The sequence below is a fragment of the Rattus norvegicus genome, chromosome 15, assembly GCF_036323735.1.
Source record: "Rattus norvegicus strain BN/NHsdMcwi chromosome 15, GRCr8, whole genome shotgun sequence".
NCBI classification, from domain to species: Eukaryota; Metazoa; Chordata; class Mammalia; order Rodentia; family Muridae; genus Rattus; species Rattus norvegicus.
This window is the reverse complement of record NC_086033.1, coordinates 39,052,399-39,077,555: the sequence shown is the minus strand read 5'-3', so window position 1 is coordinate 39,077,555 and position 25,157 is coordinate 39,052,399. Positions and strand designations below refer to the sequence as shown.

Genomic DNA, 25,157 nt, shown 5'->3' with positions numbered 1-25,157 from the left:
CCAGACGTTTCTCACCCATCTGAGCCCTGTGCACCCCTGGTCTCTAGGCACCGCTGCTCACCTTCCCAATCTGTGTAGGTGGCTCTGGAGCCTGGGCACAGAAATGTGGGTGCTGTATTGGTTAATGCCACATGGTAGCTTCCTTCTCACAAGATCATGCAATAAAAAAAGGCCAGCAGAAGTTGGGGTGACGAATCAAAGTACAAGTTCCCCTTCTCTGAAATGTGTGGGACCAGCGCACACCATTCTTTAGATTTCCTCATATTTTCACATACACAACACATAAGGTATCTTGGGGATGAGACCAAAGTCTAAACACAGGATTCAGTTGTTTCATAGATACCTTATCTGATTTATACACAGCCTATAATTCCAAACTATATACTTTTGACTGGGTCCCTCACATGATGTCAGGTGTGGAATTTTCCTCATTGATGCTCGAGATTTTGATCTTGGGGTTATAGATGGTCTACCTGTACAAGTAGACATCAGAACATCAGGACGTCAGAAGCGCGAGCTCACCCTGGTATGTGGTACAGAGTCTGCGGTTACCACAATGGGGAAAAGCACAGGAGGAACTGTGTCTGAACTGACCCAGACAGTGAGGTGAATGGGCAGTGTTTTGCAACAGTGCTGATAAAGGGGAAGCCTTGATAACTATCTGGCAATTCTGGGCTAGGGAGATGGCCTCTTGAGAGTGGAAAAGAGTGTGTGTTCTATAAGTATGCAGTCCTGAGTTCAAATCCCCAGCGCTCATGTAACAAGCTGGTGTGCTCATGTGCGCATCTGTAATCCCAGTGCTATGTTGAACTGAGACAGGAGGATGGCTTGGGCTTGCTGGCTCCTAGCCTAGCTCCAGGTTCAGTAAGACCCTCTGCAAGTGAAAAAGGCAGAGGGTGACAGAGCAGGTCACTAGATGTCTTTCTCTGACGTCCACATGGATCGCCCTACCAGGAACAAATATATCACACGCAGCATATACTACTCATATGCGGCATAAATAAATATGCAAGTGAAGAAATAAAGAGAATTGTGTGCGTGTGTGTGTCCACACCTAGCTGGGCCATATGGAAGAAAGAGTGCTCCATCTGTAAGGTGTGAATACGGGCAGTAAGCACATCCTTGAACTTTATGGGTCCCCGTTGCTAATATTACACAGAGCGCACGCCTGCAGTGCCGTCCACAGATTCAGCTCTTGAGGGAGCAACTGGACAGAAAAGGCCAGTGGAGGAGGCGGCTGAGGGACTCACCCATCTGCTGGTCTTCCTGCACCCGCCGCCTCTCGTCCGCATAGGCCTGCAGCCACCTGGCCTTGTCCTCCTGCTTTCTGGCGCAGAACAGGTGAACCTCATCCGTGGCTTTGCTGACCAACTTGAAGGCGTTTCGCATGCTGAGGTTCCAGTCCTTGTCCCGCCCATCCTCCACATCCACAATGTCCACCTCATCCATGTCCATGCGGCCCTTGTAGTATAGCATGTCCCTGCGCAGCAGGTCCTTCTTGCAGGACACCAGCTGGTGGTCGAACAGGAAGAAGACTCGCTGCTGGGTCTTGCCCTGCCTGGTGATCTTGGTTAGCTCTCCGGAGTGAATCAGCTCGGAGCTTCGGTCCAGAATGTCCAGGCCCTGAGAGAATGCACGTACACTGTGAATCTTCTAAACCAGATTGTTTCCAACAACAAGGATGCAGAAGGGGTCTCTGACACAGTCTTTCTAGAATATTCCATCCAGTTTCCTAAGACCAGGCATTGCTGCCCTACACACAGCCGGGTAGGGCTTCAAAGGCTGTTCAGACCTTGACTTCATGGGTCCCTTGTCATGAAATCTCTTTTTATTTCCTATCTCTATGGATTTATTTATAGTGCATATATGGATGTGGTATATGGCAGGGTGAAGCATGTGGAGGTCAGAGAAGGGCATCTAGAGACCTGCTCAAAGTATCTTCCTGATCTAAAACTCACCTTAAGGTAATGGAATGCTGGGGGCTGGAGAGATGGCTCAGTGGTCAAGAGCACTGGCTGCTCTTCCAGAGGTCCTGAGTTCAGTTCCCAGGAACTACATGGCGGCTCACAACTGTCTGCAACTCCAGTTCCAGAGAATCTAAGATCCTCAAACACCAATGTATAAACTATAAACAAACAATGGAATGCAGACATTTTCTGGAGTGGGAGCTAATAAAGACGACTTCAGGACAAGAAAGGAGAAGCAGAGGTTTTGCTGCCCAGGGACACGGCATTACTGACTATTTTGCTGCACAGGGACACGGCGACTATTATGGCTCCCGAGTCATGTGTTTACCTCCTCTCTGGAGTAGCTAGCTTAGGGTCCTGGAAACAAAAGGCCAGGCTGCCAGCAAGAACTTAGTAAACTCTGATGAGATGGTCCCCTTAGGATCTAAGGTTGGAGAGCAAGTGCCCCTTTGTAACACCTAGGGTGGGACAGACATCCATATCACCTTAACAAGTCTGCTATGAAGTTGGCCTTCATCTCTGACATTTTCATTTTCCCTTGATCCCAATAAGACACAGAATGTTTTGGAGGCAAAAGTGTTTGATTCCAAAATATTTCTTCTATTTCCTTCCCTAGGGCAATTGTGTGCCCCAGATTCTTCACTGAAAAAACAAGGGATCACCAGACAGCGATGTCTGAGGCATGCTCAGGGCTCCTGGGAAAAGCATTTTCTCTGTAGCCAACCCTGTTCTCAGTAACTCCAGCCCAATTCCTGCCTTCTCACCCAATACCTCCTCAGTCTGTGAAAGCCAGTTCTGATTAGTTGGTAGATACAGTGACCCATGTCTGGTTTAGCAACAATGTTAAAGGCTGTTCTTAGCTGCCATTTTACTGCAGAGGTGAGCAGTCCAGATTCCTGGGCCTGGAGAAGGTACTTAAACCTTTCAGGGCCTTCTCCCTGTCCCGTGAGTGATGCCTACTTCTAAGGAGCACTGAGAGGATTCCCTGCATTCATAAATGTGAACGTGGTGAACATGGTAAGGCACAACATACTCTGACATGTGTGTGCATGTGTGAGCACACGCACATGCAGATGGGTGTGCAAATAAGGCTAAGTACACCCATTGGACCATTACTATCAGGTAGGATTATCTGTGCTATTAAATAATGATCATGTAGCCTCAGAAGTAATGTTTTCCTCCTCAACTTAGAGACAATAAAAGATAATTTGCTTCAATCATATAGGACCCAAATATGTCACCTGACTCGGGTCCCCCATGCTCCTATTGCTGTGTTCTATGACTGTGTGGGAACTGGCTCTGCAGGTCAGAGGACCAGACACTAACCAATGTACTAGTGTCCTTGTGCCTTTTAAAAATTACTTTTAATTGTCTACGTAGTGTGTATGCATATATGTAAGTGTATGGTCACGCGTGGGTCACATCGCCCGTGTGGAGGCTGGAGGACAACTCGCAGGGGTGAGTCCTCTCCTTTTACCACGTGGGGCCTGGGGATTAAAGTCACATCTGTGGTTTGGCACCTTTACCCTCTGAGCCACCTCACCTACTCAGACTTAATGTTTTTGGAGGCATTGTATGTCAAAAATCCCTCCAAATTAACATTCCATTAAAGCCAGAACGCACAGCGCCAATCACGGGAGCTAAAGTATGTGTCACTGGGCCTCGCTGCGCATGTGTGAGTGGCACTCACCTCCCAGCCCACGATGGACACCTGCCAGCGGGCGATCTTGTCGATGCTCTCTAGCTTACGCTTGCGTTCATTGATCAAGCAGGCCACATTCTTCATGGCTTCATAGGCCGCCTTTATATTGTTGTAGTCGCTGCAAAGTGGGAAGTCCAGTTTAATTGCAAGACATGCAGCTCACAAGTAAGGGCTGACAAAATAAGGGCGCTCAGTCCCCGGATTTGTATGCGAATGGTCTAGACAAGGCTCTGAGTAGGAGCCATTGTTCCCGGTGAATGGACCACAGTGTGCACAGGTTAAGTGAGCTGAGGGAACTCGATTCACAATTCTTTTGGAATAAGAATGTTGCCACTCATTTCCCAGAAATCACCATGAATGAAAGTAAATGCCACAGAAACCAAGTGTTAGTCATAGCAACTGTGAATTATTCTCACTAGTACAGAGAGCTGTCCTTGATCTCGGTTTTGATTTCGACACAGCCACTTCTGCTATATATAGCTGCTTCAAAATCATCTGCATCGAGTCTCACCTTCTACTTGTTTCAGGAGGGACATGAAAGGCCATGAACAACACAGCCTCATAGTCTTCCAGCAGTGCCCCAGCCCACGCCTCTAAAACTGTCAAGTACTGAAAACCCTAAAATCAAAATTTGCAATTTACACAGAGGCTAGGACACTGCGTGCCTCTATAAGAAAATGTTACGCTCAGGTTTCACTCAGTGGAAGTCTTTTGCGGATGTTGTAAACCAGCAATTCAGTCAACAGGCGGGAGCACTTGGGCTCGTGTGAAGGCACAGCAAGGACCCTGATGGACTGAGTTAGAATCTCAACAGGCTTGAGAGCAGAGGCGGGGGACCAGACACAAGGGAGCTCCAGTCCTTGGAAGTCTGCAGGACTGTCCGCAGAGCAAGTCCTGTCTTCACAGGCTATTCTCAGAGGCAGGGCGGGAGGCAAAACAAACAAGACTGGAACTGCCCAAGAAGTGGACCCCGGCAAAGAAAAGGGACAATGTTTTTTTGTTAAAAGTCCCTGAGGAAGGGCAGAATTTAAGCAGTTTTGCTGTTGCCTTTTTTTCTAGAACTTTTTTTTTTGTTTTGTTTTATATAAAGAGAGAGGGAGGAAGGGAGGGAGGGAGGAAGGGAGGGAGACAGGGGACGGGGGGTGGGGGGGCGGGGAGAGGAAAGGAGCCAGCTGTGATGGCACAACCTCTAATCCCAGCACTTGGGCGGCAGAGATAGGCAGATCTCTGAGTTCAAAGCCAGCCTGGTCTACAGAGTGAGTTCCAAGACAGCCAGGGCTACACAGAGAAACTCTGTCAGGAAAAAACCAAACAAACCAAAACCAATAGAATTCTTTTGTTTTTCTATTTCTGGAAGTCATAGAATATCTTCACATACTCTGTTAAAGCAATAAGCACTGTAAACATCTGAAAAACTTCTTCCATGAAGCTCAGAGGCCGTGTAGTAAATCTACCACACCACCACCACCACCACCACCACCACCACCACCACCACCACCACCACCACCACCACCACCACCTGTCCCTGCCGTTGCAGAAGCACCAGGCTGGCTGGTGCTTGGTTCCATGGTCTCTGGGTGGCCCCTGGCTTACCTGTGCTCCTGGGTGGTGTACTTGAGCAGCTCAGCCAGCTGCAGCGGGTATTTGCAGATCTTCTGCACCGGTGTGAGGAGGAAGCCATCCAGGGCTATATCGATCATCTGCTGGAGCAGGCGGCAGGCCTCAAAGAAGTGCCGGTACTTGCTCTGCTTCATGAGGTTGGACAACTCCACACAGGCTCCTGGGTGGTTGTTACAGTACTCAGAGTAGATGGCAAAGCCCTCTTGCTGGAAGGGAAGGCAACCTCATCAGTCAGCGGCTCTGGGCTGACAGTGAGGACACTCTTGGAGAAGAGGGGGACAGGCCAAGACCGTAGGGCAATCCAGACTTGATGCTGGCCTTTATGGCTGGTGAGTAGGAAGATTGTGGTACGGAGGTAGTGGTAGCTGGGTTCTCTCTAAGGAAGGGTAGAGGGTATCCTACCACTGTGCTCGCTCAGTTCCTGAGCCTGCAGCTGGTACAGCAGAGGGGCAAAGCAATGCTCTGAGTGAGGCTCAACATCCTCACCCCCTCCTTCCACTGATAAACTCTGGCTTGGAGGTACCACAGGATGCCGACGCACTCCCTAGCTATCCCCTGGGGCTAGTTCCACGTGTTACACCTTCTCTGACTGAAAGGTTCCATCCATGTCCCTTCTCTCAACCGTCTCACTCTGAGGGGCAGCCACACTGCTGCCCTGCCACTCTCATGCTGTCCGCCCTCCTGGGATGGAGCTGCACTCTTTCCTCTGCCCAGCAATCCTTTCCCTCAGGACTAGGTAGACATTGCTTTAAAAAAGCCCTGCCATTGGGGCTGGGGATTTAGCTCAGTGGTAGAGCGCTTACCTAGGAAGCGCAAGGCCCGGGGTTCGGTCCCCAGCTCCGAAAAAAAGAACCAAAAAAAAAAAAAAAAAAAAAAAAAAAGCCCTGCCACTGGGTGCGAGTCTACATTCCTAGCCACCACCTTTTCTCCAGCCTCGAAGAGTTGTTGGGCCATGCGCTCACAACTGTCCTTCCTTCCTGTTTCCCCCATCCCACCATGCATGCCTGACTGAGCGTAAATGCAGCAGGTTTCCCAAGTCCCCCTTCCCCTCCACGTGATTTCCCACCTCCTACCTGCTACCTCCATTGCATAGATACCAGAGACCACTGCTCTTTCTTTGCTGGTACAATTAGCCTTGCCAGACTCCTTGGAAGATACCTTTTAAAACGTCTCCTTTTCCTTGTACCCTGGGCTATCATTACCCAACAGGGCTGACCATGGCAGCGACCAGCAGTTAAGGATCTTCTGTGCTTGAGGCCACTCACCTGATTGCTCTTGCCCTGCTTTTGCTCACCTCAAAGCCTCTCCCTAGCCACCCACAGGACCAGACTACTCGCCACACAGGTCTCAAAGATGCTTGGACACCCAGGGACCCACTCCTGACTGCCTTCCTAAGGAGCCTCCATGCTCAGCAATTAAAGGTCTATCCTCGCCAGCTCTAGCCTCCTGCCTCTAGAAAACCACCGGGGCCAGCACCCAGGAAGTGAGGGGATATTGCTGCTGTTGTTAGCACTACTAGAACTATTTCCTAAGCACAGTAATAAGATCTCTGAACTCTTCTACTGTCGGCTATAGTCAGTCGAATAGTAAGTGTCAATAACTCATGTCACCAGCATTGAACCTCGGAGGTTGTGTTGCCATCTGCCTATGAGCATGTGACCTTGGATCACTCACTCTTGTGGGAAGAAGACTCCTATCTACCTAATGGCAGTACATGAGGCAAGGCAGAAGCCTCTGGAATGTCTCTGGCCAAGGTATCTTTCTACGCTATTGTCTGACAGGATGTGATTAATGGAGGAAGGGTCACATACGTGCTGAAGAAAGCAGGATCCTATCTCACTTAAGTGAGGTTCTTCTTTGTTGTACTGTTTCTCGAGGTCTTTCAGAAACTTCCTTTGGAATTTGTAAATGTCTTCAATGTTTCCGAAAATAGTGGCTAGCTGCCCAACGGTGAACATTCCCGTGTGCTTACGACACTGTCGGATGTAGCCCTGCAAAGAACAAAAGCAAACCGTGTCGTTTAGAGACAGTTCAACAGGACAGTTTGTTGCTGCTTGTGTTTTGGCCCAATGTCATAGTCTTGGACTGAATTTTAGTTTAATTTTAGGATCGGCTCTCACTATGTAGCTCAGGCTGGTCACAAACTCTGCAGCCCTTCTGGTGTAGACTCCCGTGTGCTGAGGGATGACATGTATGGAGCACCATTCCCAAGGTGGGGTAAATTAGAGAGAATTATTTTTATCTCCGTGAGGCTGATGAAGACAGTCATACTTCTACAACTATAATTCGCCATAGATATTTTTAAGAACAAAATGAAAGTGAAAAGTTTCATGTGACCGGCTTCCAAGTTTCCAGAAGTGAGTTTCAAACAGAAGAGTTTACAAATGCGTGTTGTCGCTGTATGCACTGTGCATACATGCATTCGTGTCAGGGTGCAGCGTGTGTATGTTCATAGATGAGAGTCAGAGGCCAGCCTTGGGTGTCCTTCCTCAGGAAGTCCTTTTCATTTGAAACACAGTCCTCTGGACTGGAACTCTCCAAATAGACAAGGCTGGCTGGTAAAGATCCAGCCAGGAATCCACCAATCTCTACCTACTCACTGCCAGGCTTCCAGATATGTGACATGTCTGCCTTCATATTCCACACTTTTTAGATTCTAACTTTCCCAGCCAGGGAGATGAAGGAGCTTAGTGTGTGAAGGCTTGCTATCAAGTCTGATAACCTGAGTCAATGTGGGGTTGGTTTGTTAAATCATGGCAAAGACACAAGAACGTCTAGCCATGGACTCCGTCATCGCCTGCTTTCATTATATAGCAGGGGTCTATATAATTATGTACAGGGGTCTGAACATCTACTAAAGATCACCTGAGGTCTGTGCCTACCAAAAGATCTAACTAACTACTACTTTCCTAGTCACATGATCGGGGCTGTGCTCTGGCTTGGAAGAGTTAGTGGTACAGGAAGGAAAGGCCATATATGCACGTACAGTTACCTTAAGTAGCATTGTATGCTTAAACAGAACTGACCATTTAATAAAAAAATAAACCACTGCCTTCTTCATACGTGAACATGCATGTGTAGTATAAGGGTGTGTGGGTAGGCCTGCCCATTCAGGTACATGTGATCTTAATTACCTCTCCGTGTGTGTGTGTGTGGGGGGGGGTGGGTGGGTGTGTGAAAGAGAGAGAGAGAGAGAGAGAGAGAGAGAGAGAGAGAGAGAGAAGCAGGCAGGCACAGACACAGAGAGAGAGAGACAGAGACAGAGAGACAGAGACAGAGACAGAGAGACAGAGACAGAGACAGAGACAGAGACAGAGACAGAGACAGAGACAGAGACAGAATGTCTCAGTAACTGGGACTCACAGTTTTGGCTATATTGGTTGACCAGAGAGGCCATGGGATCTGTCCATCTCCGCCTCCCAGTGCTGGGGTTAGAGACACGGCTACCATGGCCAGGTTTCATGTTGATTCTAGGGTTTCGGACTCACATCCTCACGCATGTGCAGCAAGACCCTAAATCACTCTATTCTTGTATGAATTTTAAAAGAACACACACTTTGACAATGCAGATTCTAAGCTTAGGGGCACCCTGTCTTCCAACCCTTCCTCTAAATTTCAAGGTCTCAGTTCCCTCATCTGCAACAGGCAACTAAGAGGACGTGTGCCCAGAGATAATAGTGACAGGAGCTGAGCCAGGTAACAGGGCAGTCCACAGTCTGGGCTCCTCAGTGGTTAGCCGGAACTGTGACTTTAAAGCCCACAGGCTTGTGCAGCAGGGAGGCAAGCAGTATCAGGCCATGCTCATCCATGCCACAACAGGCTGTCCTGACGTAAGCTTGTCACTAGCTCTGAGTGTCCTGACTTAAGTGTGTCACTAGCACTGAGTGTCCTGACGTAAGCTTGTCACTAGCACTGAGTGTCCTGACGTAAGCTTGTCACTAGCTCTGAGTGTCCTGACTTAAGTGTGTCACTAGCACTGAGTGTCCTGACGTAAGCTTGTCACTAGCACTGAGTGTCCTGACGTAAGCTTGTCACCAGCACTGAGTGCTCAGAGCTGAAGGAGCAGCGCTGACATCAACATCCAGAGCTATGCAGCTCACAGGATCCACAAAATGACAGCCAGCTCAGGAGGGCAGCCTTCCAGCTTTCCATCAGTAGACTAATGGTCAGTTCTCCAAAACCAGGTAAGCCCACTGAATAAAAAGCTGGACATGGAAGTCAGTGTCCATAATCCCAGCAGTTGCTACACAGTCACACACCGTCTCCCCCTGACTCCTGATACCAATTATCACCGAAAAGACCATGGCGGCATCGCCAAGTAGGACCACATTTTCACCCGTGTGGCAGCAACCCAGTGCCATGCCTGAGAATCTAATGAGACGCACTGGGTCGGAGGAGGTGGTAACCTGATTGACACTGACCTCGCAGATGTCCTTGAGGTGCTTGATGTACACTCGCTCGGTGTTCATGATCTCCTGGATGACGTTGGTCCGCATCTGCTGCTGGCTCTCGGGGTGCTTGTGGCGGGCTTTGCTGGCGTCCTCGTCCTGCTCCTCCCCCTGGGAGCTGCTGCAGGGCTCGGGCAGCTCCTCCTGGTTGACTCGAAGCTGCAGGCCACACACAGGAGGCAGGTGGCTTAGGGGAGAGGAAGTGGTAGCAGGACCAAGGTGGAGACTTCCCTGGCCTCTGATCTCTGTGCTGAGTTCACAAGTCACAGTGCCCTCGATGAGTGTTCGTGGGCAGAAGCAATCCCAAGTAGCTCTAAGGTATTATTAAGGTTTCTACTCCATCCAGCCCTATTTCCCTCAGCTCTGGCTTCTGTGTGGTATCAAACACAGTGACAGAAGAGCTGGGCCTGGGTGAAGACTGAATCTTTTGGAACTCTACGGCAATCCCCTGCCCATGAACACCCCAGGACAGCTCAGAGGGCCACACTTACCCTAACAAAGCTGGCAGGGAACCAGGCCTCTTTGTCTTCATTCCGGCCCCACCACCAGTCCTTGTTGGAGGCTTCCAGGACCTGGATGACATCTCCGGCCTTGAAGCCTAGTTCCTGGTCATCCATGGTCACATGGTCCCACAGTGCTTCTGCACAGACCACGCTGCCATCGCTGATGAGCTGCAATGGAGACAGGAGAACATGCTTAGCATCTAGCAAAGTGGGCAGACGGAGAGGAGCCGCAGGCTTGGTATGCTTGCCAAGGGTGGCTGAGGCGTTCTACTCCGTCTGCAAAACTCCGTGCTCTCCAGGGAAACTGGTTGTATGAAACCAATGGAGGGAAACAGTATTAGGTAGGTTTCTGTGACCTGCTCTTAAAGGGCCACTTGGGTCAACTTTTAAAAGGTGTGTACACATGTTGGATGTGATAACACGTCTGTCATCCTGCCATGTGGGAGGAATTTGAGGGGGGCTCACAAGTTCAAGGCTAGTCTGGGCTATGCAGGAACCCCTTGGCTCATAGTGGAGTCACATCATGCTAAGTCATCTAAGTCAAAACCATCATAAACCCAGCATGTATTTACTACACCTAGTCACCGTGAACTGCTTACTCGGCCTTTTGTAGCGGAGTCCAGAACACCCCTATGAGCTCGTCTAACCGGAAGTGCATCATATGATGAGGCACCGAGTTATCACTTAAGTCCCTGAGCACAGTACTAAAGGGGAAGGAGAACAGAACGGTCATTCCACACCACTAATCCAAAAAAATGATCCAAACTTACACAGGCATCTAGCTAGCTTCATGCTGTGGAAAAGTCAGAAATCTGGGGCAGGGAAGGAAGCTGGAGACTAGTTACCCAACAAACTCAGTATGTGGAATCGTTGCTTTAGAAAAATCTTCTGAGCCACCACACTGGATGTCAGAGCTGCACAGTGGTAAGCGGACACCTTGGTGAGGGCATGCTCCAAATGCTCCACTCCATAGTGTCAAGACGTGAAGTCTTCCAGAGCGTTCCAAACAAAAGGGGATAATGCAGAGCGAGGCATGGTGGTGCCCGCCCTTAGTCCCAGAGCTAGGCATGGTGGTGCATGCCCTTAGTCCCAGAGCTAGGCATGGTGGTGCACGCCCTTAGTCCCAGAGCTTGGGAGGCAGAGGCAGGTAAATCTCTATGAATCTGAGGGCAGCCTGATCTACAGAGAGCTCCAGGACAGCTACACAGAGAAACCCTGTCTGGTGGGGAGTACAGGGGGAGAAAGACACCAAAAGGGAGTTGGAGTGCTAATGCAGTGTAGTAGAAACAAACCAACCCAAAACATGACTGGGAATAAGGAACAGGGTTAGTTCACCTGCCATTTGCTAACAAATCATTTCGCTTACCCCTGACCCCCTGAGATGTCGGGGATAGAACCCAGAGCCTGGTGAACTCTGTGATTGAACTACCCGACCCTTATTTAAGATAGAGTCTCCAAAAGCTGCCCAGTGAGGACTTGAACTCGTGAGCTTCCTGCCTTAGCTTTCAGAGTGGATAGCATCACATGCATATAACAGGCCCAGTGTGACTTCATTTAACAAACACCGAAGGGTACTTTAAAATTCAGGCCAGTATTTTCATTTACCTCAGGGAAGATCTGTGAGGATCACCTGTAACGATGAACACTTCTGTTGTTGTTGCTTTTGGTTTTCTTGGTTTTGGAGACAGGTTTCTCTATGTAATCCTGGCTATGCTGGAATTTACTCTGCAGACCAGGTTAGCCTTGAACTCAGACTTCTCCCTGCCTCTGCCTCTGCAGTGTTGGCATTACCACTGAGTGAACACATTTAAACAGCTGCAAAGCCAGCCCTGAAGACCGGTACCTGCTTAGCTAAGTGCTTAGGGGAAGCTCAGTTACAGACATATCCCTGGACGATGACAGAGACTCAGTGCTGTACAGCAGCTAGCAGAGTCTAGCTCCAGGATATGCTAGGTAAACACTCAGTAGACAGCCACAGCCTTGAGAGCTGAGGATCTGGTACATGTGGGATTCCAATACCTCATTGATGGCCAGCTGTTCCCCGCCCGGCTGGAGGTATCGAGGGTTGGCCTGGCAGAGCTCCTCATAGCTGAAGTCTTCCTCACTACCATTGTCATCCACTAAGGCCGAGGACTCCGCACCTCCATCCGAAGAGACTGCAGGGAAAAAGCCAGAGGAAGCGTGTTTAAAAAGACACGGGCATGGCGGCTTACATCCGTGATCTCAGCACTCAGGAGGCAGAGGGAGGGGCGTTGCAGCAAATCTGAGACCGACACGGGTTACACCACGAGTTCCAGACCAGCCATGGTTACAGAACAGGACTCAGCTAACAACAACAACAACAACAACAACAACAACAACAACAACAACAACTTCTACTCCTCAAGGAAAGGGTTAGGAAATCTCCACAGACACTCTAACTCTGAGGTGGCTGCTGGTGCCAACAGCAGCTGGGCTCCAGTGTCCCAGCACCTTAGAAGTAGGGCATTTCAGATATTGCCTATGGTGCCATTTTATGAGTCAAAGGAGAGGGAATTATTTATGATTTAGAAGGAAATCCTCTCCAGTGTGGATATGAAGAACACAGAGAACACCAAGTATGGGGGATTGTAGCTCCAATTCCTGACCTGAGCTGAGGCAGGAGGATCACCACGGCTTAGAGGCCAACCTAAGATACTAAATAGGACTCTGCGAAGGAAAGGGAATGGGATAATGTTTTCAAGCAATGCGTTATTCTTGAGGAATTGGAGAGTTGGAGCTTCTGAAACATTCCTCTGCAGCCTGTGAGGGAACAACAGTACAGCTGAGGTCAGGAGGTCTCCACGTGGTCAGAATGGGCCACCCCTCCTCTTGGTCCATCCATCCACCCACAAGGAATGGTGTCCAGCATCACAACAGGAAATTGTGGGCATCTCTACCAAAACAGAAAGGAGTTTCAAAGATGAGGGCTTAACCAGGGCTACCGAGGTAATGGGTTTCAGAGAACCTAAAGCCTCCACTTTACTAAACCGGCACAATCCTAACTAGGTCATAAATGCTGGCCTGACACCCACAAGTAATGCAGCCCTTGCCCCTCATCAAGGGAACGTCTCTTCACATAGATCCACTGCAGAAACCACAACCAATAGAAACACAGAGTTCTTAGCGTCCCAGTCTATAAAACACTCCCACACCTAAGGCTCAGAGAACATTCCGGAAGAGGGGTCAGGAGGGCTGTAAGAGCCGGAGGATCTGGGAGTTTGCTGTGAGGCTGTGACTCCTAGCACTAAGCAAAGCTGACATGAAGTCCCAAACTCGAGCCGGAAAGGACAAGAGCAATGGATAAGTGAACGTGGATGGGAGGGCAAACCCATGAGCTAAACCCACACGGAGAACTAAAGGCAACCGAGGAATGCTAAGAGCGGGATTATCCAATAGCAAACGGTCAGACCTGAGAACATACATACAGTACCATGTACAGACTGAACAGGTTGCACTTGTGTATTTAGGAATAGGTGTGTGTGTGTGTGTTTAACAACTAGTGAAAAAGTCATACATCTGAAAGCGAGGAAAGGTATGTGAGAGAGCTTGGAGGGAGGAAAAGGAAGGGAACTGGAACACTTTAAAAAAGTAATTAGTAAAAAGGGTGGGGGTAGGGTTTGTTTGGAACACCACAGTACACAGATGTTCTTAGAACAATGGGTTCCTCTCACCACTGCTGAGTGCTTGAGACATACTGACTTAGCTCCCTCGCTACAGGAGCAGGGACATCTCTATCACCATGTTCTCCAGCAGGAGGTCCGCTGAGTGCTGGGGAACATGGGGGGATGCTCGTCTGCCTCCAAGAGCCAAGACCAGCAGCTGGTGAGCTGGAGCTCTGAGGAGAGCAAGGGGGCTCAGTGTCTAACACGTGAGCCAGACACTGGCTCACAAAGGTAGTACAGAGGCTTTAGAGAGGAAATGATACTGCTGAGAAGAGCTCTTGGGGGGGAGGAGGGGGAGGAGGGGGGCTAACCACCTCTCCTGTCAGGCCATGACACCAAGATAGCGCTGGACCAAGAGTAAACGGTAGCAAAATCTGAAGCATATATCACATGTGACTCCATGACCACAGACCCCTTTAAAGCAAAGCTTTAACTCCAAAGGTTTCCATTACTTACAACCGTGGTTGAAAAAAATTAAATGGAAATTTCCAGAAATAAACACCCTATGTCTGCCTGCTGGCTTATACTTAAGGTGCTACAGACAGACTCCGAGCTTTATAGCCTGGAAGCCTACATTATGTGTTTATTATTATTGTTATATTTTATTGTTGTTCATCTGAACCTTGTGAGTAGTTTACAAATTCAATATTATCAGAGTTATGCACAGGTAGGAAACACATAGTATATGTCAGGTTTGGTCTGGGGTTTCACGTATCCATGAATATCTCCTGTGGATGGGGGGCTTCTGGGCATGGGGTGAAAGGTGAGGATGGGAAGATGGAGGCAGGAGACTCCTGGGGCTACAGCAAGACACGCCTGCTCTTTCTGTGTGTGATTTTTATGACTGGTCTCACTACACAGCCCAGGCTGATCTAGAATTCATATCCCCGTGCCACAGCCAAGGGCTGGGTCACAGGAATGTGATACCAGTTGGCTTTTTTCTGAGTTTCAAGGTCAGGGTGTAATGAGCTTGTAGTCCAGGGTCCCCTTACACTGTAGGTTTCAGAAAGTAACTTGTGCAGAACGTGATAGGGCAGGACTGAGTGACTCCGCTACAATAGGAAGGGAAGTGGTGGGCTGCGGAGACCAGGCTGCTGCAGGGAGCAGACAACAAGGTACCACCCTGGAAAGGTGAGCAGAACAGGAGTCCATGCATGATGGACGTCACCCTCAGGCTGGGAACAAGGAAAGATGAGCTCACTCACCATGGTTCTGGAAGGACTGGTAAAAGGCATCACCATAGGAAGAAGCAGTTTGTTGGCAAGGAGGCCCCTCTGCTGTAGCCACCCACCCTGGGCTGCCTAAGCTCCCAAGAGCCTAAGCTCCACTCAGTTTCTTCCAGCAGCATGTGACCTGGCTGGGTACACCCATAAGCCCTTGTTTTCTTGTCTCACTCCCGGAGGCTGGGGTTCCCTGCCACCCACAAGCCTCACGAGGGTGCTGTAATGACCCCTCTTTCAGAGCTCTCCTGTCAGTCCTGAGGATCCACACCCATGCCCAGCTGTACACTGGTGTTGTAAAGGCTCTGGAGTCCATGAACTTTGGGCAAGCTCATGTGATGAAACTTCGCTCTGGCTGCAGTGGTGGCTGGCTGCCTGCAGTGTTCATCTCTTCTCCCACTCCAAGCCTCAGCTCCCACCCCTGAGTGCAGTCAGGTAAGCTCTGGCTACAGCGTAGTGAGCTGCCTTGGAAGTGCCTCATGGACTGAATCAAGCCGTTCCTGAACTTGCACCCAAAGCCAAGATGCATAGGAACACGCTCGGGAGCTCCTACGCTGTCCCGAATCTGGTATCCTTCTGACTCTCTAGGGAAAGGGTAGCCAGGTAGCCAGGGGTAGCCATCCGTGTGTACATGTGTGATATGAGTCCTTAGCACCTACAAGCTTCCCCCTCTTCTCAGGGATGTAAGGTCTTAAGGAAGCCAGACCTCAGCAGTCTGAGAATCATGGTACCGTGTGGTCCTTTAAATCGTACCTTCCATTCCCCTTCTGTGGCCACAGGCCTTGCAGGTGCAGAACTGAAGGCTACTTATTACGTAAATGGTCTATTACACATTCCCGGGGTATGTGTATGGGATGTTGATGAAGGAAGTCCAGGAAATAAGAGTAGATTTTTCTGTATGCACGAGTCAGCTGTCTCCGGCACCAGGGAGAGCACTAAAGATAAAAGCCTTTGTGAACTGGGGGAGGGAGTAGGAAGGGGAGTAGAGGTCTGTAATGGAAACAGCAGCCTGAGTGAGGCCTGGTGTCCTGCCTGGGTTTACAGCTAAAAGGTGCCAGTGACTGCGGGTGAGCAGACTAGACAAACCCTGAATCTGGCTGGGGCTCAGAGCTGCAGGAATCTTTGGATGTCAGCCAGCAGTGACCTGGCACTGCCCAACACCACTGGCATTTCTCCTTATCACATTTCAGCTACGGCTGAGACAGATTTAAAGAGAGAAGAAAAGAAAAGAAAAGCACAGGGGCCTCTCAGAGCAAAACCCTGAAAATGACACTTTACCCACAAAGAACCACTAAACAATGTTGGGCCAGTGAGGACTCTGCCACCTGATCTGCCCGTTGCTGGGAAAATCAGTTTGTTTGTTTTAAAGCCAGGAGCTATCATCTTCAATCCATAATTTCAGGAGTGGGAATATAAAGAATTCACTGGGAAGGTGCCATACTTCACAGGGGATGGGCTTGCAGAGTGACAAGGACGAATGACTAGTGACCTGAGCTGCTGCTGTAAATGCTTACAAGAATGAGGTGGGTCATGGGACAGGCTCAGCGAGCACCCCAGAAGCAAGGTGGCTTCCACTGGCCCAGGTGCCACTCAGCTCCCCACTAGCTAACTGGGGTGGGCGTGGCTAGAGGCAGATGTGCAGCCCGTAGGGAAGAATGGCTCCCATAAAGACAAGAAGACAAAAGTTGGACCGAGGACCATACCAACCTTCCTATACCCATCACTACTGGGTACCAAGTGCAAGCTGCAAGACACGTATGCGTCTACATCAATACTCTGCAGGCTGCCTGCCGTGCTGGCTTCACTTTCTGGCTAAAGAACCCTGGGCAAAGACGCCTGACCCCTTTCAAGTTCAGCCCTGACAACTGTAATGGAAATAGGTTTTCATGTTTCATATATTCAAAGGTCATTCTTCTTCTCCGTGTCCCATGGCCTACCTGGACTCTACCTTCCCTTCCAAAGAGGACAAGAACCCAGCCACTTTCCACCTATCTCCCCCTAACAGGACCACTCAGCTACCCCTTGTGTGTCTTCCTGCCTTATCCCACTCACTACCAACTGCACCACTGCTCGTCAGCCTCGGGGAGTCAAAGCCCCGAGGTCCTCTACACACCATGTCGCCCTGGTTCTGATGGCATCCTGATGCTCCTACATGACACCCTTCCTCAGACAAGACTCATGCTTCTTAACCATTCCATTTAAAAGCCACATCTTCAGGCAGAGGCAGGAGGATTGCTGTACGTTCAAAGCCAATCACACGAGGGCTAAGTGTGGAGAGCCTATCTCAACCAATCAGTATAAATAACTAAATGCATCCTAAAATGAAACTGGGGCTGGCAAGATGGCTCAGTGGTAAAGACGCCCAACGCCAGGCCTGAGGGCTTGGGTTCTATCCCCAGGATTCACGTGGTGGAAACAGAGAACTGACTCTCAGCAGCTGTCCCCTGACCTCCCGGTGTGCATACATAAACAACAAACAAAATGATTTTAAGAAAACACATAGAAGTGCAGAATATTCTTTTACTGGGCGCTGTGTGGTGGGACTTCGATGGAATGTTCTTCCCTTTCCCATTCCAGGGCAGCCCTGGCCATCTCTGCAATGCCAGTTACAGGTAATGAGATAGACGATCTGTGTGAGAGACAGTAACGTGGGCTGAGAACAAAGCTTCAATACTTCCACACTGCTCTGGGAGTGGCAGTAACTGCTAGGCTTCTGATGCTTTAAGCTTTGTTCCTCCTAGCGAGGCTGAATGGCCTCCTAAGTTTGTCTTCATTGTTTGCCTTCTGGGACCTTAAAGATGTCTATGATTTAAAGTTCCCCCTAAACCTAAGGACTCCCAGAGTTGCCTGTCCCAGGGGCGAGAGATGGATGCTTCTTCTCTGTATGCTCAGTGCCCCATGTAAACACCTGCTTCAGAGAAGACACCCAGTGCTGTCCACGGAGGATGCAAGCTGCCAGCAGGGAAGAGAGGTTCCAAGAAGTTACATAACCGAGTAAGTCTGTGCCAGGCCAGGCCAGGCCAGGCCAGGATGGACACCAGGTCTCCTTGACTCGAATCCCAGCACCCACCTCAGATTATGGCTAGAAAATTCCACAGTAGGTCTTCACCCCTTGCATCTAATTCCCCACCTGTGCCCGGGGCTGCCTTCACAGAAATTCAGAATCCTGGTGGTTTTACGAAAAGCTCCCTGCAGCATCCAAGGCCTCCTTGGACTGACTTCATTCTGCTCCAGTGGTCTGACTGGTGCCAGACACTTGCAGTAAACGATTTTCATCTGAGCTCAACACTGCTAATGGGGAAAGAGCAGCTAAACGCCCTGGTGTGTGCCTGATGGATTCCTGATGGATGCCAAAGCCCACACCTGCCTCTGGTGGGGGGGGACCTCTTCCCTGAGGCCCGGTACTCTGAAGTCACTTCTACAAGCTGCCGAAGGCTCTAAATACCTCTGCTATCCATGGGAGTCAGTAAAGCCGACTTATTAAGCCACAGTGATTTTGAGTAATAAAGAACTGATAATGTAACTTCTCAAAATGTAATTCCACAAAGTCAGGAGAACTGGTTGTTTTGGCTAGTCGTTTTGAGACAGTCTCACTATGTAGCCCAGGCTCCCCTCTTCTATCTCCCCCCTTCTCTCCAATGCTGGGATTATGTGCCTATATCTCCACAAGCAGCTAAACATGTAATTTTTCTTTTTAGTCTAATTTTTTAAAACCCCAGCTTAAGCCCTTTTTAAAGCGCAGTTGAGTAGTGTTAGGGTATGCTCCACAGCTGTGCTTGGACATCCAGAACTCTCATCTTGCAAAACCAAAACCCTGTACAAACACTAACTTCCTTTCCTCCTCTCTCCCCTGCCTACTCCTTGCCAACCACAGCTCTATTTCCTGTTTCTGTAAGCATTTCAGACGGTTTGTGTCCGTGTAGTGTCAGCCTTGCTGTGAGCGTTTCACTCAGCACAGTACACTCATGGTCCTTCCGTGCTGCCCAAGTCACAGTTCCCTCTGTATCAAGGCTGTGTGTGCTGCCCTCTCTGTTCCACATGTCTGCCCCATGTGCTGAGCCTACCAGGCGCTCCTACCCCTCGGCCATCTGCACGAGTGTGCTCACCATGCCTTGGAAGTCCTGCTTTCAGTTCTTTGGGTTCTGAACTCAGTCATGATAGAGGTGATGTTGCTCATTCTGCTATAAGATTTTGTTACAAGTATGGAAAAAGACACTTTTTCTCCTTGTGACATTCTTTTTTGTTAAAGACAGAGTTAACATTACTTCCCACACCCTCTAATCCTTCCCAGATCCCTCTCAAACTCATGGTCTTCTTTAATTATGGTCTCTCTCTCTCTCTCTCTCTCTCTCTCTCTCACACACACACACACACACACACACACACACACACACACACAAGAATAAATGTATAAATACAACTTCCTGATTCTGTTTAGTATTACTCCTGTGTACTGATCATAGGGCAGTCAGCTTGGTACTGTGTAATCGTTTCAGAGCGCATCCCTGGGGAAAACTAATTCTCCCTCTCTCAGCAAAATAATCCCGTACACATGGAGAGAAGGCTGCTCAAAACCAGTCACTTTAAGATGCCAAACCCTTAGGTCTCACCCACCCCAAGAGCAGACAAGTTATATTTCTAAGTACTTGCTAACTGAAGCTTTAGCCAAATTCAGGAAGGACTTCCCCTTATCTTCTTTTTTCGATATTTGAACAGCTGGGGATTGAACCCAGAGCCTTGAGTATGTTAAGAGAGTCCATACCTCATCTTCTATCAGATCTGTGTGCTGAGGTCAGCACATACGTCAGGCTAGAGAAATGCTGGAAGAACACTTTTCAAGAGCCCACCAGCTTCAGAAACAGGACACAGTGGGTTCAGCTCACTCTGGTTGGTAAGCACCCACCCTTAGGCAGGCTGTTTCTCTGGGGCACTGTCTGCGTGTTCAATGGCCCTGTCCCTTTCACATGGCCTCTAGAAGTTTGTTCTGAAAGGCACCTCCTGACGTCCAAGTTTGTTACCTTGTTGGACAAGGGAACAACCCTCTATCGGACATCTGAGAAACTCCAGCCAGATAGGACCCCAGGATGGGGTGCAGAGGGCTACATGCTACCTAGGGAGAAGGGGCCAAGGCCTAGGCTCCTGTGGCCACTGGTGAACAGGACTCTTAGGAACACAATCAGAAACACAATGAATGGCAGCTCCATTCCTTGTGAAATCAGCAGGCCATGCTCTCCAATCTCAGGGAGACTGATTCTAAAGAAATGACCTCACACAGCATCAGCACTGGAGGCAAGCTTTGTACCCCCTTCCTGGCTAGTCTCTGGAAAACAACTGCTGTGTCCCCTCCCCACCCCCACTGCCCCCACCCCCATGCCTGATGTGGCTTTCTTCTCCAAACAAACAAGTCTCTTTCTTGCTGGCTTATTGTTGCAAACTGACAGGGCTTTTTTAAGGCACTGAACTGCGGAGTCCCAAGAGCTTGGTCTGAGTCCCAGGGAGGCCACCTTGGGAAAGCCATGATCTCTGGGCCTTTGGCTTTCTCTTGTGTAACTGAGAAAAACACCCCTGACCCGCACTGTCTGAGGCGGATGTGAAGCAAGGTGAGAAGGCCCCAAGCCTTTCAGCTAGTGTTCAGGGCTGGGTCTGGAGGTGGCGCAGCAGCTGGGAAGGGATGGGCTGTCACCCACAGACTTGCTAATGCAGTGCCCTTTCCCAGCCTGGCAGCAGGGTGGGGATTTCCCCAACGCTTTGTTTGGGGGAAATTCCCGTGCTTAGAGTAGTCTGTTAAAAACATACATTTCAGAAAACCTCCTGCCTGCCGCTCACTACACTTCCTCCAGGCTGAGATAAGCTATTCCAGCTTCCCCCTCTTCAAAAGCGGAAATGGCCTCACAGGCCGGCAGCTGTGGTTACAGCTGATGGTGGGCCGAGCCCCTCAGCCCAGAGAGCCACCCTCAGGCCACCTCCTTGCCCACAGAGGGAACCAGCAATGTCCACCCAGCTACAGCCATACCTTATTCACTCTTCTTCAGGGGCTGCCCCACACCCAAGGGCATGGCTCCCTGCCCCAATGGAGAAGGCTTAGAAAATCCCACCTTATTCTCTGGTGATACTGAGCCAGGACTAAGAGGAGAGCTGTTTCCAAAAGCCTCTCAGATGGCTTCGGGGTCAGACAAAAACTGAGGCAGTGGGCCTGTAAGTTAACCTCCCATGGCAGCACACCCATGGACCTGTTCGACGATGTGTGTCTGTGGCCCGGCCCCAGCACGCCACGCCAGACCATACCACAGCTTGTACAGCAGTGGAAACACTGGTGCTGAGGAACGCTCCCGGTCCCTGTTCTGATGGGAGAAATTGTTTTGCTCCCTCCCTCACCAAGAGCTCAGAGTTCTGAATCATTCTTAAAGGTCAATTGTCTCTTTCTAGTAGAGGGTTTCCTAACTTTCTGTCTCTTATCTGTGCTTCGATGCCCTACAATAACCATCTCTGACCCGGGCACGGGCTTAACCTCTTTCAAAACACCTCGTGTACACTTATTATCCTAAGCCGTATTACTGTTATTCCATTCCACGACTATGTCCCACAGACCTTAAGGACAGGGACTCATTTGTGAGCCACTGTGTGCTGCAGACTGAACTAAATAAAGCATGGGGCGTCTTTCACAGTTGAATATAAACTCTAACTATCATGTCCTGCTGCCTTGAAGTCCATTCTTCAAAAATAGTTATCTTTGCATCTGTGGAGCATACAAACCAACAATAAGGCTCAAACAGAGCCCAGAAATAGTCGCCCTTGTTGGTTATCCTTTATAACATCTAAGATCTTAAAAAAAAAAAAACCGAAAAAAAAAACAAAAAAAACAAAAAACAAAAAAAAAAAACAATTCTCCACATGCAGCTCTCACAGGCACTCGACGTGTGTCAGGCTGTCCAGAGCCAACAGGAGGAAGACACATCACAACCCAGCCTAGTCATCCAACCTTCTAGAAGTGGGTTTACTTTCCTACAGATGGCTTGGTAAGTCTTTCCATTTCATCAAAGCCACCCCTTGGTGTAGTCAGCTTGCCTGGAGTTCCGCTATCCACACTCTGGATCACTGTGCTCATCTGTAAACTGACTAGACAGGATGAGTTGGGATGGGAAGCCTGGGTGGCAGCCAGGGGAAACTTGGCCTCTCTATGCCCTGTGACAAGCCCCAGCTTCACCTATGGCATGTCCTAAAGTGTCTGTAGTCTCCTCAGTCCCACCACTGTCGGGCCCTGGTTTTGATGGCGGCTGGCCACATCCATCCTTGCTGCCTGACACCTGAGGGGCTACATCCCTCTACCACTGACTAGGTCCTCCTGCCAGCCAAGGAAGCCGGGTTGCTCACATGTATCCCGCATGGTATTCAACACTAACAAGTTCCAGAATTACCATCATTTATCCAGGGAAGCAGCAGCAACTACAACCTCACTGCTAACTGGTGTCAACTAGCTGTGGTGGTGTCCTGTGCCTATATGCTCAACCCTCAAGATTGTTAGACAGGAGGTTCTTGAGTTCAGGACCAGACTGACTGGACTAAGAGATCCCACTTAAAAGAAGAAAAAAACCCTGGAAATTAAAAAATGGGGGTCACATCTACTGTTCCCGATTGGGAGAAGCATCTAGCAGCTGACCCTGGGGTTCATTCCTCTCTCCTGCCCTCTCAGGGGTGCCCTGGGCAGAAACCCACCAACAGGAGCTTCAGTTCTTTTGGATAATTATTATTACAAGACATCCCACCATTTGCCATGATTTTACCTGTGCTCGTGCACAGTATGCCAAGACTCTGAGACAGTTCTTGGAAGCTCACGGCTTGAGTGAAGTCCCAGAGTTGGGAAGTAAAGCAGACTGGCTGGAGATTGGCCCCTCCATAGTGGTTCAGCAGAGAAGCTAGGCTGGTCACAGAAGCTGAGTACCCATCCATTCATTCCCCAAAGGACGAGCCTTTATGAAAGACTCCAGAGTCCCACACATCGCCGGTAACATGGGGAGAGCATTCCTCTTGACAGGCAACCCAAGGTGAAGGGGGCTGCAGGAAGACATCATCCCTTTATCTCCCTGTCCCTCTCTCCTGGCTTTACTCTGCCGTGCCACGTCTGATGGCAGGTGCTGTGATTGAGCCTGTCACTCACTCTAGTCTTGTTGGATAGTCTGCCAGAGACAGAAACCATAACCACATCCCTGTCCTGAAGAACACTATCCAAACAAGGAAGAAAGCAGCGACTACAGACAGCCTCGCTGCCGGCTGGCCCTTCCTTCAAGCTGTCAACCACAGTTCCCATTCACCCCAGCACACCGTCCTGGCACCTATTTAAGGCAAGACCAAAGACAAGCTCTGTTTTTAGAGCATCTGCAGTGAGGGGGAATTCTTCCTGTGAGTCCCCCTCCCCCCTCTTATTTCCTTAGGAGTGCATGGATTACAGTTTGTAACTTCCTAGAATAACATTGCTTGCACATTTAGAGTCTGGTCCAGTTACTGATGAAGAACTATCAGTAAGATGAGGTGAATGTAATGCCCAGATTACTTTCAAAACAGTAAAACTTTAAAACCAATTCTCAGCTTTCGCCCCCCCCCCCCCAGCACAGGAGGGAGCACTTGCACATCTCTACACACAGGCGCACAGGCACACAGGGATCGCCTTTTAAAAGAAAAGAGATTTTTGCCAAACATAAACAGCCCCCTGTAACAACCAAAGCAGCAAACTCCCCATCCCGAGGCTCGCAAGAAGTGGTCCACACCTGCTCCTACCATTTATTCTGACTGCCCTGTCACACCCAAGATCGATTTCTCTGAGGGACCCTCTCATGGGAAAAATGAGATTCTCCCTTTTCCTTCCAGGTACACTCACACCAGATTAGAGAGGAGGGGGGAGCAGAGGGAGAGGAAGAATGGGCGCCTCAGCTCAGAAAGAGAGTAGTCAGCAATGCTGCCCACAGGAGAATTGCACACATACCCATGTGAAGGCTTTCCAGGCTCCAAAATCGTGCTATTTCTCCTCTAGCTACCATCCTTCTGTTTGAACACACACAGCAGGTGGAGGGTGTGACCAAGGAAGCAGGTCCTCAGCTCATCCTGGAGGGTGGCAGGCGGGTCAGGCTGGCAGCTGCGGGAACTCTTGACTGTTGTGTGCTCTCCTGGCCGGAGCTGCCCAGAAACTAACAGCCTGCTGCCCGTGACTCAGGCTTAGTCGCTCCAGCAACATCACCACGCGCTGGCTTTTGGGAGGAAATTCTAAACGAAGGCAAATCCACTGAGCGGCTCAGTGAGTGATGGAAAAGTGCTGCTTTTAACACCAGCCCCCAGGGCTGCCCTCACCTCACAGAGCACTTTCCCAAAGGTTTGTTTCAGAGAGAAAAGCACAGAGGTTGCTGGGTTTGGAAATGGAGTTAAGATTTCGCAGCATGGAATGCCAAAAATTTGAGTTATGCTACATAACACTAACTATAATTTATGGAATCACTAAAGAAGGGACTTTTGTTTGAAAAAAAGTATGTGTAAAAACTAAGATAGACACATAATAAGTATGTGTATGAAAGTAATACTTGTATCCGCTACTATGTGAAATATGGGCTTTGTTTTAAAAGCAGTTCCATGAAATAACAGGGTGAGTTATTTTTAATTCCTTCATGCTTTTCTGTATTTCCCAAATAAGCAATTATCAGGCTACTCTTTTACATTTGACGAGGCGGCTGTCAGCAGTGTGCTTCCTTCATTTCTTCTAGACAGGAAGTCACTGTCTTTTAAACTTTATGAATAACAAGCTAATACACACAAAACCACTGGTCGTGTGACCATCCTCAATGTATGGGTCAAACAAGTGATAAAGGCAGCTGGTAAAATGCAGGGGCGATCGTAAGCTTGTGTTTCAAAACCAGAGGGAGCCAACCCACTGCTTCCTTCACTAGATTAACGCAAGTTTCCACCTGGCTTCCGCTTCCTCACGTGCTGAGGAGGGGAGCTGGACACTCATGACCCTCCCCTGGTTGTTTG

The 25,157-nt window shown here is 49.4% G+C and overlaps 1 protein-coding gene across 5 annotated transcripts in view; it reads right to left on the bottom strand.

Moving 5' to 3' along the window:
* The window catches only part of Spata13 (spermatogenesis associated 13), a 129,168-nt gene that overhangs the window by 6,197 nt on the left and 97,814 nt on the right, over positions 1 to 25,157 (bottom strand). For 4 of the 5 annotated variants that reach the window (XM_006252113.5, NM_001191686.1, XM_006252114.5 and 1 more), the window contains 7 exons: positions 12,260 to 12,396; positions 10,229 to 10,408; positions 9,711 to 9,896; positions 7,101 to 7,280; positions 5,263 to 5,495; positions 3,658 to 3,787; positions 1,251 to 1,623 (listed from right to left, as the gene is read on the bottom strand). In XM_006252113.5, the coding sequence (XP_006252175.1) occupies positions 1,251 to 1,623; positions 3,658 to 3,787; positions 5,263 to 5,495; positions 7,101 to 7,280; positions 9,711 to 9,896; positions 10,229 to 10,408; positions 12,260 to 12,396 (1,419 nt within the window). Of the gene's footprint in view, positions 1 to 1,250; positions 1,624 to 3,657; positions 3,788 to 5,262; positions 5,496 to 7,100; positions 7,281 to 9,710; positions 9,897 to 10,228; positions 10,409 to 12,259; positions 12,397 to 24,120; positions 24,971 to 25,157 lie in introns of those variants that run through there. The other variant, XM_006252115.5, reaches the window with a different exon arrangement.